The 16,819-nt window shown below is 35.0% G+C and overlaps 1 protein-coding gene across 1 annotated transcript in view; it reads left to right on the top strand.

Annotated features, from left to right (window-relative positions):
- Positions 1-16,819, top strand: part of LOC127698453 (cilium assembly protein DZIP1L-like) — a 71,098-nt gene that overhangs the window by 31,699 nt on the left and 22,580 nt on the right. Inside the window, exon 13 of the mRNA XM_052201905.1 lies at positions 9,184-9,250. Coding sequence (XP_052057865.1) covers positions 9,184-9,250 — 67 coding nt within the window. The remainder of the gene's footprint in view (positions 1-9,183; positions 9,251-16,819) is intronic.

Genomic DNA, 16,819 nt, shown 5'->3' on the forward strand with positions numbered 1-16,819 from the left:
TAAGTAAGCCTTATGCTGTTCACAACGGACCAATTTAACATTTAATTTACGGTAAGTTCTAAAAAGTGAAACATTCTTTTCTTGAATTCTGGTCGGGTTTATTCCTGTTTGAAAGGCTTCTTGTTCGATCCTTTTTCTTTTGTTTGCCTGGATGGTACTGGCACTTCTGGAAGGCTCCAATGGTGCCTCAACAAAATCTTCGTTATTTCCTTCGTTCAAAGACATAGCTGCGGGTGGCTGGGAAGGTCAGCGCTGCTGGCAACGGCGGTTCCAAAAGGAATGCAAGGGGTTCACGATAAAACAATAAACAATTACAAACGAAAGTGAACCAACGCCTGGTGAGTCTGTAGTGAGTTAGAGTCCCTGAAGTGGATACCTCGGGTATGCAGGGTCGTTATGATGAAACACAATAATGTAGAAAGTCTTATAACAACAACACTGGAGGGACTGCTGCAGAAAATTTATTGATCGACATGTTTCGGTGCCTAGGGCACCGTCATCAGGATACAAATAATACATTGAACATACTTAAGTGTACAATCGGGTTGTCTTGTGACAACGTCATAGTATAGTAGTTGTTATGAAAGGGAAGTAATAGTGAAAGTATAAATAGAAAATGTATATAAATAGATTGTCAACATGAAAATGAAAGTAAATTAAAATTATTTGTATATCAACTCTGTGTTATTATTGTCTCAGCTAAAAATGTTATAAATAGAATGTACAAACACATGTCTGTCCCATAGTTCTTCCGGTAGCTCATCTAAACATATGGTTTCATCACTGCTGCTTGTTGTCAGGTCTATGTAGTCTTCCTGAGTAAGGTCCATGACATAACCGTAATCGTTTGTTATGTATTGCGGAGTGTTATTTAAAGAAGAGTCGGAATCCGACAGGTACAGGTCTTGTTCCAAATCACTTGTTGAGGGTTTTTTCGGTTTTGAGGTGGATGATTGGTGATACTCATACGGTGATTTAGCTGGTATTGTCCTGAATGTAGGTGTTTTCCCGTTCCATTCTTTTTTCTGTACGGCTTCAAATGGTGGTCTCCATTTTTCTATTGCTTTGGCCATTTCACGAGGATTTTGTTGGAAGCTATTATAATCTTCTCTGGCTTTATCTGGGTGTTTTGATTTAAGGTGTGTTACGGCATTTGATTTTCTAGTGAAGGTTGCAACACAATGTTTGCATTCAAACATTGTTGCGACTGGTTCGTGGCGTTCCTTATGGTGTCTTCGTAAAGTAGAAATACTGCAGAAAGTTTTCGGGCATTTTTTGCAATTAAATCGTCTTGTGAAAGTTCCTGTAGTTTCTTTTCTTTTGGTAATCTTCGTATTAGCCATATCGTCTGTTAAGGCCCCAGGGTTCGGTGCTTCCAAATTTATGTATAAGAGCTTCTTCCGTTCTTAGTCTGACGTTTATGTTTTGTTCTGTGGTTGTTATGCCTGTTATGGTGACGTCGTGTTTATTGTGACCATTTGAGGTGAAGTGTTTCGAGACTGGTTTTGTATTATTCTCAGTGTTGATGTCCTGTAGATGTCCCCTGAATCTTTCTTTTAGGCTATTTCCCGTTTGACCAATGTATTGTTTTTTGCATTGTTTGCATTCTATTAAATACACCACACTTTCTGTGTTGCATGTAATTTCGTGTTTAATATCTATTTGGTAACTGTTTACGGTACTTTTTGCACTTTCTGCGGTTTTCATTAATCTACAGAGATAGCAATTCTTTCCGCAAGGGTGGCTACCCTTACGGGTTTGTTTGCGTACAATTTCGGTTTTTACTAGTATTTGTTTGATTGATAAGGCTCGTCTATATGAAACAATGAGTTTTTGTTTCGCGAGGGTTTGAGTTTCAGGAGTTCTTTTGAGGATATCTTTCCTCTGGTTGATGGTTCCGTTAAGATTTTTTATTTTTGGATGGTAGTTGATTACTAATGGAATCATATCTGGCTTCACGGGTTGGTCAGTTTCCTTTGGTTTTAACAAATCATTTCGATTTAACGACTTTGCTTTTGAAATTGCAGAATCGACAACCTGTCGGGGATAACCCCGAGTCAGGAGATGTTCTTTCAGACGGTTTGTGTGAAATTCGAAATCATTGATTTCTGTACAAATTCGTCTTATTCTCAGTGCTTGACTGAATGGAATACTTTCTTTTTGGTGTTTCGGGTGGCATGAGTTGTAATGTAAGAAGAGGTGCGCATCTGTTGGTTTTGTGTATAGAGTTGTGTGGAGTTTTCCTTGGTTATTAACTACCGTTGTATCTAGGAAATCGACCTTTTCTGTACTTATGTGGCTTGTGAATTTTATACTAGGATGGAATTGGTTGAGGGCACTGATGAAGGAATCTAGATCCTTGCGTGTATGTGGCCATATGAAAAATATGTCGTCTATATATCTCCACCATACTAATGGTTTAAGTACTTGTGTTTTTAGGAATTCTCTCTCTAATTTGTCCATAAATATAATGGCGTATTCCGGAGCCATAATTGTTCCCATGCTTGTTCCCATAATTTGCATGTAGTATTTATTGCCGAATTTAAAACAATTTTTGGTTAAGATAAAGTGCATAAATCTAAGAAGTATCCAAGTTGCTGGTGAATTTTCTTGTCTGTTGTTCAGTATTTCTTTTGCTGCTAGTATTCCTTCTCTGTGTGGAATGGTTGTATACAGTGAGCTTACATCTGCCGTTACTAGAAGGCTGTTGGGTGGTATATCGCCTAGCGATTCGATTTTTTGTAGAAAATGTGTGGTATCTTTAATATACGACGGTATATCTTTGATGAAAGGTTTTAGATAATGGTCCACAACTTTTGACATATTTGCAGTAGGAGAGTTTATTTGTGAAATAATTGGTCTACCTGGATTTCCTGTTTTGTGAATTTTTGGGAGAAGGTAAAATAGTGGCGTTCGCCAGTGTTTTTGTAATAAGAATTCGTGTAGAGTTTGGGGTAGTTTGTGTTTTATATCGAGAATGAATTCTTTTATTTCTTTGGCGATTTTGGGGTTGAGATCTTTATTTACTTCCTCGTAAAAAGTAGTGTTAGAAAGTTGACGGTCTGCTTCTCGCATGTAATCTATGGTATCCATAATAACGATTGCTCCTCCTTTGTCTGCTGGTTTAAGTGTAATGGTCTGATCATTTTTTAATTCATTTAAGGCTCTAAATTGATTTCGGTTGAGGTTTTTTCTTATAAATCCTGTTTTCGGAATTTGTGAGATATCATCAGAAGTAAGGTTTAAAAATGTATCCAAATCTTTATTTCTTCCCGCTGGTGGTGTCCATCCTGTAGGTAATTTAAACGGGTTGGGAGTATATGTGCTTTCACTGGTATCGTTCTTTTTTTGAAAATGGTGTTTCAGGCGTATTCTTCTATTAAAAATTAGTGTATCTCTGAAAAGTTCTAACTCATTTAGTGGGCCTGGTGTTGGACAGAAACTTAATCCTTTTTGTAGCACTGAGTGTTGGGCATATGTTAATTGTTTTTTGCTCAAATTTATTACGGCACATGTATCCTTTTGTGGTTTATTCTTAATTTTCTTATAAATGTTGTGTTTAATGAATTTTCTGGTTCTCGGCATTTTTGGGGGTTGGGTGATTTATTGTTGCTTAGCTGGATTCGCGGGTCGTTTGCTAATTTCGTCTTCGACGGATAGCTTTGTTTTCTGTATTAAACTTGTTATGTGTTCCATTTCAGTGTCAGTTGTTTTGTCTTTTAATCTAATTTCCATAGTTGCAATTTGAGATGAAATTATTTCGCATCGGTTGTTCCAATATTTAATTAAAAGTTTCACTAATGTTCTGCCAAATTCTAGTTGTGCGTCTTCCCATTCGAAAAGGAATTCGGGAGTTGTATCGGGTACTTGGAGTTAAACGGGAAATAGCCTAAAAGAAAGATTCAGGGGACATCTACAGGACATCAACACTGAGAATAATACAAAACCAGTCTCGAAACACTTCACCTCAAATGGTCACAATAAACACAACGTCACCATAACAGGCATAACAACCACAGAACAAAACATAAACGTCAGACTAAGAACGGAAGAAGCTCTTATACATAAATTTGGAAGCACCGAACCCTGGGGCCTTAACAGACGATATGGCTAATACGAAGATTACCAAAAGAAAAGAAACTACAGGAACTTTCACAAGACGATTTAATTGCAAAAAATGCCCGAAAACTTTCTGCAGTATTTCTACTTTACGAAGACACCATAAGGAACGCCACGAACCAGTCGCAACAATGTTTGAATGCAAACATTGTGTTGCAACCTTCACTAGAAAATCAAATGCCGTAACACACCTTAAATCAAAACACCCAGATAAAGCCAGAGAAGATTATAATAGCTTCCAACAAAATCCTCGTGAAATGGCCAAAGCAATAGAAAAATGGAGACCACCATTTGAAGCCGTACAGAAAAAAGAATGGAACGGGAAAACACCTACATTCAGGACAATACCAGCTAAATCACCGTATGAGTATCACCAATCATCCACCTCAAAACCGAAAAAACCCTCAACAAGTGATTTGGAACAAGACCTGTACCTGTCGGATTCCGACTCTTCTTTAAATAACACTCCGCAATACATAACAAACGATTACGGTTATGTCATGGACCTTACTCAGGAAGACTACATAGACCTGACAACAAGCAGCAGTGATGAAACCATATGTTTAGATGAGCTACCGGAAGAACTATGGGACAGACATGTGTTTGTACATTCTATTTATAACATTTTTAGCTGAGACAATAATAACACAGAGTTGATATACAAATAATTTTAATTTACTTTCATTTTCATGTTGACAATCTATTTATATACATTTTCTATTTATACTTTCACTATTACTTCCCTTTCATAACAACTACTATACTATGACGTTGTCACAAGACAACCCGATTGTACACTTAAGTATGTTCAATGTATTATTTGTATCCTGATGACGGTGCCCTAGGCACCGAAACATGTCGATCAATAAATTTTCTGCAGCAGTCCCTCCAGTGTTGTTGTTATAAGACTTTCTACATTATTGTGTTTCATCATAACGACCCTGCATACCCGAGGTATCCACTTCAGGGACTCTAACTCACTACAGACTCACCAGGCGTTGGTTCACTTTCGTTTGTAATTGTTTATTGTTTTATCGTGAACCCCTTGCATTCCTTTTGGAACCGCCGTTGCCAGCAGCGCTGACCTTCCCAGCCACCCGCAGCTATGTCTTTGAACGAAGGAAATAACGAAGATTTTGTTGAGGCACCATTGGAGCCTTCCAGAAGTGCCAGTACCATCCAGGCAAACAAAAGAAAAAGGATCGAACAAGAAGCCTTTCAAACAGGAATAAACCCGACCAGAATTCAAGAAAAGAATGTTTCACTTTTTAGAACTTACCGTAAATTAAATGTTAAATTGGTCCGTTGTGAACAGCATAAGGCTTACTTAACCCGATGTGAAATAAGGGATATGGTACCCAAGACACTTAAATCAAATATACAACCCCAAGTACCCGATACAACTCCCGAATTCCTTTTCGAATGGGAAGACGCACAACTAGAATTTGGCAGAACATTAGTGAAACTTTTAATTAAATATTGGAACAACCGATGCGAAATAATTTCATCTCAAATTGCAACTATGGAAATTAGATTAAAAGACAAAACAACTGACACTGAAATGGAACACATAACAAGTTTAATACAGAAAACAAAGCTATCCGTCGAAGACGAAATTAGCAAACGACCCGCGAATCCAGCTAAGCAACAATAAATCACCCAACCCCCGAAAATGCCGAGAACCAGAAAATTCATTAAACACAACATTTATAAGAAAATTAAGAATAAACCACAAAAGGATACATGTGCCGTAATAAATTTGAGCAAAAAACAATTAACATATGCCCAACACTCAGTGCTACAAAAAGGATTAAGTTTCTGTCCAACACCAGGCCCACTAAATGAGTTAGAACTTTTCAGAGATACACTAATTTTTAATAGAAGAATACGCCTGAAACACCATTTTCAAAAAAAGAACGATACCAGTGAAAGCACATATACTCCCAACCCGTTTAAATTACCTACAGGATGGACACCACCAGCGGGAAGAAATAAAGATTTGGATACATTTTTAAACCTTACTTCTGATGATATCTCACAAATTCCGAAAACAGGATTTATAAGAAAAAACCTCAACCGAAATCAATTTAGAGCCTTAAATGAATTAAAAAATGATCAGACCATTACACTTAAACCAGCAGACAAAGGAGGAGCAATCGTTATTATGGATACCATAGATTACATGCGAGAAGCAGACCGTCAACTTTCTAACACTACTTTTTACGAGGAAGTAAATAAAGATCTCAACCCCAAAATCGCCAAAGAAATAAAAGAATTCATTCTCGATATAAAACACAAACTACCCCAAACTCTACACGAATTCTTATTACAAAAACACTGGCGAACGCCACTATTTTACCTTCTCCCAAAAATTCACAAAACAGGAAATCCAGGTAGACCAATTATTTCACAAATAAACTCTCCTACTGCAAATATGTCAAAAGTTGTGGACCATTATCTAAAACCTTTCATCAAAGATATACCGTCGTATATTAAAGATACCACACATTTTCTACAAAAAATCGAATCGCTAGGCGATATACCACCCAACAGCCTTCTAGTAACGGCAGATGTAAGCTCACTGTATACAACCATTCCACACAGAGAAGGAATACTAGCAGCAAAAGAAATACTGAACAACAGACAAGAAAATTCACCAGCAACTTGGATACTTCTTAGATTTATGCACTTTATCTTAACCAAAAATTGTTTTAAATTCGGCAATAAATACTACATGCAAATTATGGGAACAAGCATGGGAACAATTATGGCTCCGGAATACGCCATTATATTTATGGACAAATTAGAGAGAGAATTCCTAAAAACACAAGTACTTAAACCATTAGTATGGTGGAGATATATAGACGACATATTTTTCATATGGCCACATACACGCAAGGATCTAGATTCCTTCATCAGTGCCCTCAACCAATTCCATCCTAGTATAAAATTCACAAGCCACATAAGTACAGAAAAGGTCGATTTCCTAGATACAACGGTAGTTAATAACCAAGGAAAACTCCACACAACTCTATACACAAAACCAACAGATGCACACCTCTTCTTACATTACAACTCATGCCACCCGAAACACCAAAAAGAAAGTATTCCATTCAGTCAAGCACTGAGAATAAGACGAATTTGTACAGAAATCAATGATTTCGAATTTCACACAAACCGTCTGAAAGAACATCTCCTGACTCGGGGTTATCCCCGACAGGTTGTCGATTCTGCAATTTCAAAAGCAAAGTCGTTAAATCGAAATGATTTGTTAAAACCAAAGGAAACTGACCAACCCGTGAAGCCAGATATGATTCCATTAGTAATCAACTACCATCCAAAAATAAAAAATCTTAACGGAACCATCAACCAGAGGAAAGATATCCTCAAAAGAACTCCTGAAACTCAAACCCTCGCGAAACAAAAACTCATTGTTTCATATAGACGAGCCTTATCAATCAAACAAATACTAGTAAAAACCGAAATTGTACGCAAACAAACCCGTAAGGGTAGCCACCCTTGCGGAAAGAATTGCTATCTCTGTAGATTAATGAAAACCGCAGAAAGTGCAAAAAGTACCGTAAACAGTTACCAAATAGATATTAAACACGAAATTACATGCAACACAGAAAGTGTGGTGTATTTAATAGAATGCAAACAATGCAAAAAACAATACATTGGTCAAACGGGAAACAGCCTAAAAGAAAGATTCAGGGGACATCTACAGGACATCAACACTGAGAATAATACAAAACCAGTCTCGAAACACTTCACCTCAAATGGTCACAATAAACACGACGTCACCATAACAGGCATAACAACCACAGAACAAAACATAAACGTCAGACTAAGAACGGAAGAAGCTCTTATACATAAATTTGGAAGCACCGAACCCTGGGGCCTTAACAGACGATATGGCTAATACAAAGATTACCAAAAGAAAAGAAACTACAGGAACTTTCACAAGACGATTTAATTGCAAAAAATGCCCGAAAACTTTCTGCAGTATTTCTACTTTACGAAGACACCATAAGGAACGCCACGAACCAGTCGCAACAATGTTTGAATGCAAACATTGTGTTGCAACCTTCACTAGAAAATCAAATGCCGTAACACACCTTAAATCAAAACACCCAGATAAAGCCAGAGAAGATTATAATAGCTTCCAACAAAATCCTCGTGAAATGGCCAAAGCAATAGAAAAATGGAGACCACCATTTGAAGCCGTACAGAAAAAAGAATGGAACGGGAAAACACCTACATTCAGGACAATACCAGCTAAATCACCGTATGAGTATCACCAATCATCCACCTCAAAACCGAAAAAACCCTCAACAAGTGATTTGGAACAAGACCTGTACCTGTCGGATTCCGACTCTTCTTTAAATAACACTCCGCAATACATAACAAACGATTACGGTTATGTCATGGACCTTACTCAGGAAGACTACATAGACCTGACAACAAGCAGCAGTGATGAAACCATATGTTTAGATGAGCTACCGGAAGAACTATGGGACAGACATGTGTTTGTACATTCTATTTATAACATTTTTAGCTGAGACAATAATAACACAGAGTTGATATACAAATAATTTTAATTTACTTTCATTTTCATGTTGACAATCTATTTATATACATTTTCTATTTATACTTTCACTATTACTTCCCTTTCATAACAACTACTATACTATGACGTTGTCACAAGACAACCCGATTGTACACTTAAGTATGTTCAATGTATTATTTGTATCCTGATGACGGTGCCCTAGGCACCGAAACATGTCGATCAATAAATTTTCTGCAGCAGTCCCTCCAGTGTTGTTGTTATAAGACTTTCTACATTATTGTGTTTCATCATAACGACCCTGCATACCCGAGGTATCCACTTCAGGGACTCTAACTCACTACAGACTCACCAGGCGTTGGTTCACTTTCGTTTGTAAATATATCAGAACAGTTAAATGGCTGACATTTTAAGTAAAACCAAGTTTTCTTTGAACCAAAATTAGTTGTAGGTTCAATTTACTTGAAAGACTTAAATATTTGTATCTTTATATTTAGAACTTGGTACTGGAACAGGGACAGGAAGTTTTGGTACAGGGAGACAATCCATGATTAGTACCATGGGGTAAGTTGGTTATTTACAATAAAATCACAATTTTTCAAGGAAAATTTAGAAGGAAAATTCTAAATTTTCAATTATTTTTTTCATTTTTGAAAATATTAATATTTATTGAAAATTTGTCAGGCAACTAAATATAATCCTTGCGTATCATAAAACTAGAATTGCAAATAATTTATTTCAACCAAGTACCTTTACAATGCACCAATTGACAGGGAATGTGATTTCAGAGAAACAGTAGTACAGACAGTTCAGCCTATGTCTGATTCATCTAAGGAGGAATCTGAAACTTCAGGTTCAGGTTCCCTGTCAGAAATTTCTGCTGAAAGTTTCCAAGGAAGTCGAATATTTAATTTATTAACTAGATCAAGGTAACCTAGGATGTTGGGGAAATTTCTTTTGAAAGCAGTGTGTTGCACTGCAATCTCATTTGTAATTGTCATTTTATTGAACACATTCATAATCATTCATATTTATCATGCTGTGATATTTATATAAAAATTTAAGGAAACTTTATTATAATTGATTTAAAGGTGCATTTACTTTTTTTTCAAAACTGACAAACAGGAATGAACAAAAATGCATATTAGCTACAAACTTCAGAGCGCTTAAATGTAGTGTCAGTAACAAAACTTAAAAAAGAAAAGGCCTAAACAAAAAATGTAATTTTTTTAGTTACAAGACCCACTGTTTAATTGTTATGTCTGTTACACTTTTGGCACAAAATGTTTGGAATCAATGATAAAAAAACGTTTATTTGGTCTTTGTATGACCTACCAATCCATCCTAATTTTGGGCTTGTAACCAGAAAGTCATCAATTGTTTAGCCTTTATTTTTTTTAAACATAAATCATCAAGACATACTTTAGTATTTTAGAATTAAAAATTTTAGTATAGGAAATTATCTTCCCCAACTCTATTGTTTTGTCTGTTTTCATATTTAATACCACATCAATATCATGTGACCAAAAACCAAATAGCATATCATATGTGACTGAAACTCCATTGCATATCACAACATGTTTTCCAAACTATCACAATATTTTAGGTCAATGAAAGCAAATATTCTGTTTTTTTTTAATCATTTAAAATAGTATTCATCAATTGTTTATTTGCACTTTTATTTTTGTAATTTTTTTTCATAATACAACATTTAATGGTAGACTAATTGAACTAAGCATTATCTCCCATTTCTTGTTTTCAAATCAAAATTGGATTGTAGTTTATAGTGATAATAAATTTTAGACAAGATAAATTGAATCACTGGAAAGAAAAGGCTTAAAGTTCAGAAACAGAATGTTTACTTTGTATTGCCATAAGAGTATATCCTGTGATCATGTATTGCATTCAATATATTTGTTTCATTTACCCAGTATACTCAATTTACATATTCATATTCAAATCATATTATATATATACACAATATATTTTAAGTTTGCTGTGAATATTATATTTGCAGATATAAATATATGCAAGAAGTTTGATTGTTGTTGATTTTTGCACATCAACTGCAATAATCGTTTATTTGATTTTGCACAGTTGTGAATTCAGCATTGCATTGAAATCCATATCGAGTTCAAATGGAATTTAATGTATTTTTGGAAAATGACGCTATCAGCGGCATGTTTCCGATACCATTGACCAGAAGTAATGGAAGTTGATTATGCCTCCGCCTACCGCACTCGGTTTCATATTTACTATTTTACATACTAACTGGAATCTGCTTGTATTACGCTACACTCGAACAAAGTCTTTGTTAAAGTGTTGTAGTCGGACGAGAACCAGTTTACCTACGTTATTTTATTTACCAAAAAGATACCTTGACCTGTCCAAGGATTTGTATAGTGATTTCTCACTATACAAATCCTTGACCTGTCCATATGTTTTTTGTTATTTAATGGTATTTGGAGCTATCCCTTTGTTATATTTTTCATATTTATTCGAGCTTTCACTTTTATGCACATGTCTTACAATCGTAAACAATCGGTATGTATACATGATAAATAGATCCGTTTTGTTGTGGTGTTGGACTTTTTACCCTCCAATGATCAGCAATCGCTAGACAAAATAGTTCTCCTAAATAATGTCAGCCTTTCATGCCATTTCAACTTTACAATCATTAAAAAAGTAATAATCGGAATCATTTTGATATCCATTGGATAGAAACTGGTCTTTATCCAGATTTACGAAGATTTTAATAATCGGAAATTAGTAATACGGTTATACCCACGCGGTGCGTATGAATCTTTGTTTACAAAGTTATAGCAGCAGAGTCTGTAACTGTATCATTATTAATTAACTACACTGTTATTGTACTTAATATGATGAAAACTGCATATGCAATATAAGATGTCAACTCGGCCAATACAGATTTTTTTTCCGTATTGGCCGAGTTCTGATCCGGCCAAAACAGGATTTCGGAACGTCTCAAGTTTTTAGATTGTAAGTCACGATAAACTCAAACTGAAAGTAAACAGTTGTTTGTACCAGAGACATATATCAGTTGTTTGTACCAGAGACATATATCAGTTGTTTGTACCAGAGACATATATATGTCTCTGACTCACCATAAACAAGCTGAAACGTTCAGTAGGGCATATATTTTAGGTTAAAGACGGTCCCATTCATTTGAAAAGCATTTTGAAAGTAGACGACGGAATTATTTCAGGTTTGGGGAACGAGTAAATTATCACAAAGTTCATTTCTTGACGACCTCATAATTTCATCATGTCGTCTTGTCGATGGTACAAATCGATTTTTACTGTTCACTTTCGCTTCTCATGTTTTGTAAACGGTCTTTTATTTTTAAACCCGAAACAGGCATATGCATTCTGTAATTGTGCAAATCTTCGTTCTTTGGTCAATTGGCTTATGGATAGTTGTATCAATTTCAACTCTTACATTATTTTTTTTAAAAATATATTTGCATTACACATGCAATGGCAGTACCTTTCCAATTACTATTTATGTGTTGTGTCTAAATTAAAGTTGTAACACTTTATAGTGACTGGAAAGGGTAGAAAAATTCATCAGATGAGAAAAGGCTGAAGATACATGGAGACGGCACCAAATCATTAGATATTGCATCTTATAAAAAGAAACTGAGATTTGGATAGTTCCACTTCAAGGTAAAAATGTTTATCTCTTGTGAAATGAAATAAAAAAATATTGTAACACTGTAGTTTAATAATTAATAAAGATACTATTACATGTATTTCTGTATTGGCGTTATTGTTGGTCCTCGGCCAGCAGTATTGGCCTTCGGCTTCCCCTCAGACCAATACACCAAGACATGGACCAATAACAAGGACAATACAGAAATCCTTACGCAATAATATTATAGAATGACAGTATGGTTCAATAGCGGGAATCAGCCCCTCAACTACTTTTTACATAAATATTAACTTCTGGCTTCAACTCCTTGTTCGTCTTGTCTGGAGATCTTGTTGTAGTTCCAGTTAGGCAAGCATTTTAGAGACGTATCCCGTCCATCCTCTCTTGACTTGTAATTTCTGGTGATAGATTTTGCCGCTTGACGTATCCTTTCAAGCTTGTTTTTTTTTGTTACCGTGTAGGAGTCCCATACTATGGCTCCATATTAAATTGTAAGATCCATTCCTAAAGGTCTAGATCATTGTTCTAATCTGACAAAAATTTCAATAACTGGAATGCTACCCAAGTTGAATATATGGTGACCTACTAGAACAGCATTATCACTATTGAAATTGTGTTTAATACCACGATTGTTCAATGTCATTAACTTAAATGGAGACAGACATTTGACCTGAAAGGTGGTGTGGGAGTGCAAAATCAAAAACTAACTGATTATGATATATGGTTAAAGAATGAATATCGATTACATGGGTCAACATGGTCAAGGGCAGAGTTGTTATAAAATAACAATATGGCAGAGAAGTGGTTTCAAGTTTCATATAAAGCGACCTGACTGACATGAAATAAAAAATCAAAGGAGTTTCCCTATTTGTCTAATCTTCAAGGTGAAATAAAACTAGTAAAACAATATTATACTATTGTCTAAATCTACAGAAATATAATTTGCTTCAAGTAAATCATTTGGTTTGAAAAGGATACTAGTAGTCTATATTCTTGATTTAGAAAAATGTAATTGCAAGACAAAAATCACATTACTTAGAATACTTTAGATCATTCAGGTAGTCTTTATTTATATGTACAAAAGAACAGCCAGTAGTCATTGGATATTGTAGATCATTCAAATAGTCTTGACCTATTTATTAGTACAAAAGAACAGCCAGTAGTCATTGGATATTGTAGATCATTATGGTAGTCTTGACCTATTTATTTATAGAAAAAAACAGACAGTAGTCATTGGATACTGTAGATCATTCAGGTAGTCTTGACCTATACATTTGTACTAAAAAAACAGCCAGTTGTCATCTTCACATAACACACACATATACGAATATCAATTATATGCTTACGAGACATGTTGGAATGTTAAACTAATTACGGTATGTGAAAATCAAGACTTGCATAAAAAATATCACAATATTAGAGACAGTGGCGTCATTTTTCCTCAGAGCTTTCAGCTCTTTGATTCTTCTTTTTTGGTTACTATAACACATTTTTCTATTGCATTATGAGTAGTTACTTATGTTTGCTTGATGCCAGCTGATCTATTACGCAAAACAATTGAAGTATATATATATAAATATATTACGATATAAACTCAAATGTATGGAATTGAGGATTGGTTAATGAATTCATTTCGCCTATTTTTCTGTTGCATCAGAAATGATCAAATTCTATGAAGTTTGAATTTTCTTTTAGACCATATTAAACAGTATACTTGCTTTATACTAAAAAATATAGTGATTTTTTTATCAGAACTGGTATTCTGATATGTCTAGGTTGTGGTCATTTGTAAACTACAAGTAGTATAACTTAAAATTGAGAATGGAAATGGGGAATGTGTCAAAGAGACAACAACCCAATCAAAGAGCAGAAAACAGCCCAAGGTCACCAATGGGTCTTCAACACAGCGAGAAAATCCTGCACCCGGAGGCGGGCTTCAGCTGACCCCTAAACAAAAATGTGTACTAATTCAGTGAAAATGGACGTCACACTAAACTCCGAAACATATAAATGAAGTAAAATTAAAAACATACAAGACTAACAAAGACCAGAGGCCACTGACTTGGAACAGGTGCAAAAATGCGGCAGGGTTAAACATGTTGTATACAAACATATAAAAACAGACTGCAATAAAGCATATGTTTCAAAACAGTTGAAATTAGAGGAACATGACCTGAGATGGACATGTATTCAGTAATAAGTTTTTTTGTCAGAAAAAACTCAAAATGTGGAATAACTGTATTTGTACAATAACATGGAACTAAGTACTGTAATGTCATGTCTGTATTTGTACAATAACATGGAACTAAGTACTGTAATGTCATGTCTGTATTTGTACAATAACATGGAACTAAGTACTGTAATGTCATGTCTTTATTTGTACAATAACATGGAACTAAGTACTGTAATGTCATGTCTGTATTTGTACAATAACATGGAACTAAGTACTGTAATGTCATGTCCTAATTACCTTTAATTTACATCATAATATCTTTATTTTTTTTGTTATGCACCGCTATAGCGGTGGGGGCATTAAGTTTTACCCTTGTCTGTCTGTACGTACGTCCCAAAATTGGTTTCTGTTCTCTAACTTGAGTTTGCCTCAACCAATACAATGCTTATTACCACAAAACACGGATCAAGTTTGAATTTTGGTGGCATCACTTTAACCGTTCTAGAGTTATGCTCCTTCATAAATGGAAAAATTGCAAAATTTTTATTTTCTTCTAAATATCAAGTAATTTTTATACGACTGCAAAAAAATTTTTGGGATCGTATGATGTCGTCGTCGTCCGAAGACACATTGGTTTCCGGACAATAACTTTAGTTTAAGTGAATGGATCTTGATGAAATTTTTTAAGAAGGTTCAATACCACGAAAGGAAGGTTGGGATTGATATTGGGGATGATGGTTCCAACCCTTTGGGAATTAGGGGCCCAAAAAGGGGCCCAAAACAAGCATTTTGCTAGTTTCAGGATAATAACTTGTGTATAAGTATTTCAATTGCTCTGAAATTGTACCACAATGTTTAATACCCCAAGTAGAAGGTTGGGATTCATTTTAGGGGTTATGGGGCCAACAGTTAAGGAATTAAGGGCCAAAAACAAGCATTTTTCTAGTTTCCAGACAATAACTTGTGTGTAAGTGTATGGATGTCTCTGACATTGTACCACAAGGTTCCATATAACTAGTGGAAGGCTGGTATGGAGTTTGGGGTGAATTGCCCCAAACATGTAGGAATTAGGGGCAAAAAAAGGGCCAAAAACAAGCATTTTTCTAGTTTCCAGACAATAACTTGTGTGTAAGTGTATGGATCTCTCTGAAATTGTACTACAAGGTTCCATACTACAAAGGAAAGGCTGGGATTGAGTTTTGGGGTTATTGCTCCAAGGGGGGTTTCAAAAAGTTGGGGGGGGGGGGAATTTTTTCCCAATTTTTTTTAAGGAATTCATATTTTTTTTTCAAAATTTTTAAAATTTCTAATTTTTTAAAAGTTTCAAGAAGAAATCTTCAATTGCACAGTATTGCGCAATGAATTTATAAGATCTTTGACCACATTTATTTTGTGTCAGAAACCTATATTTTGTCAAAAATTTGATTACAATCCAAATTCAGACAGTATCAAGCTTGAATATTGTGTCCAAATTTGCCCCAACTGTTCAGGGTTCGACCTCTGCGGTCGTATCAGGCTGCGCTCAGCGAAGCATTTTATTAAAATTGGAGTTATCTTCCTTTGTCCATGATAATAGTTGAATCAACTACAACCAATGCTTTATACGATGCAATGTTTAATTTTGACATCCACTGATAAAACACAGATCAAGTTGAATTTTGGTAGTGTCACTTTAACCATTATTTTAGTTATGCCCCTTTATAAATCGAAAGATTGCAAAATTTTTAGTTTCCATTCTGTAACTTAAGTTTGCCCCAACCAAACATTATGAAACCTATACACAATATTCCTTACCACAAAACTAAGATCAAGTACAAATTTTTTGTTTCCGTTTTCTAACTTTAGTTTGCCTCAACCAAATGTTATGAAACTTATACTTAATGCTTATTACTACATAATACAGATTAAGTACGAAATTTGGTGGCGACACTTTTACCATTCTGGAGTTATGTCCCTTTATAAACATAAAAATTGTTATAACCAAATGTTATAAACCTTATAAACAAACATTCTAGAGTTTTGCGTGTTTACAAATAGAAAAATTGCTGAATTTTTAGTTTCTGTTCACTACTTAAGTTAGCCTCAACCAAATGTTATGAGACTTACGCACAATGCTTATTACCACAAAACTCAGATTAAGTTCAAATTTGGGTAGCGTCACTTTTACCTTTCTTCAGTTATGTCCCTTTATAACTATATGATATGCAAGCAGGGGCATCATCTGTGTCCACATGTGGACACTATCCACATTTATTTTGTATCCGTTAAATGATGTAATCCATATTGAA

This window comes from Mytilus californianus, unplaced genomic scaffold, assembly GCF_021869535.1.
Source record: "Mytilus californianus isolate M0D057914Y unplaced genomic scaffold, xbMytCali1.0.p SCAF_4, whole genome shotgun sequence".
NCBI classification, from domain to species: Eukaryota; Metazoa; Mollusca; class Bivalvia; order Mytilida; family Mytilidae; genus Mytilus; species Mytilus californianus.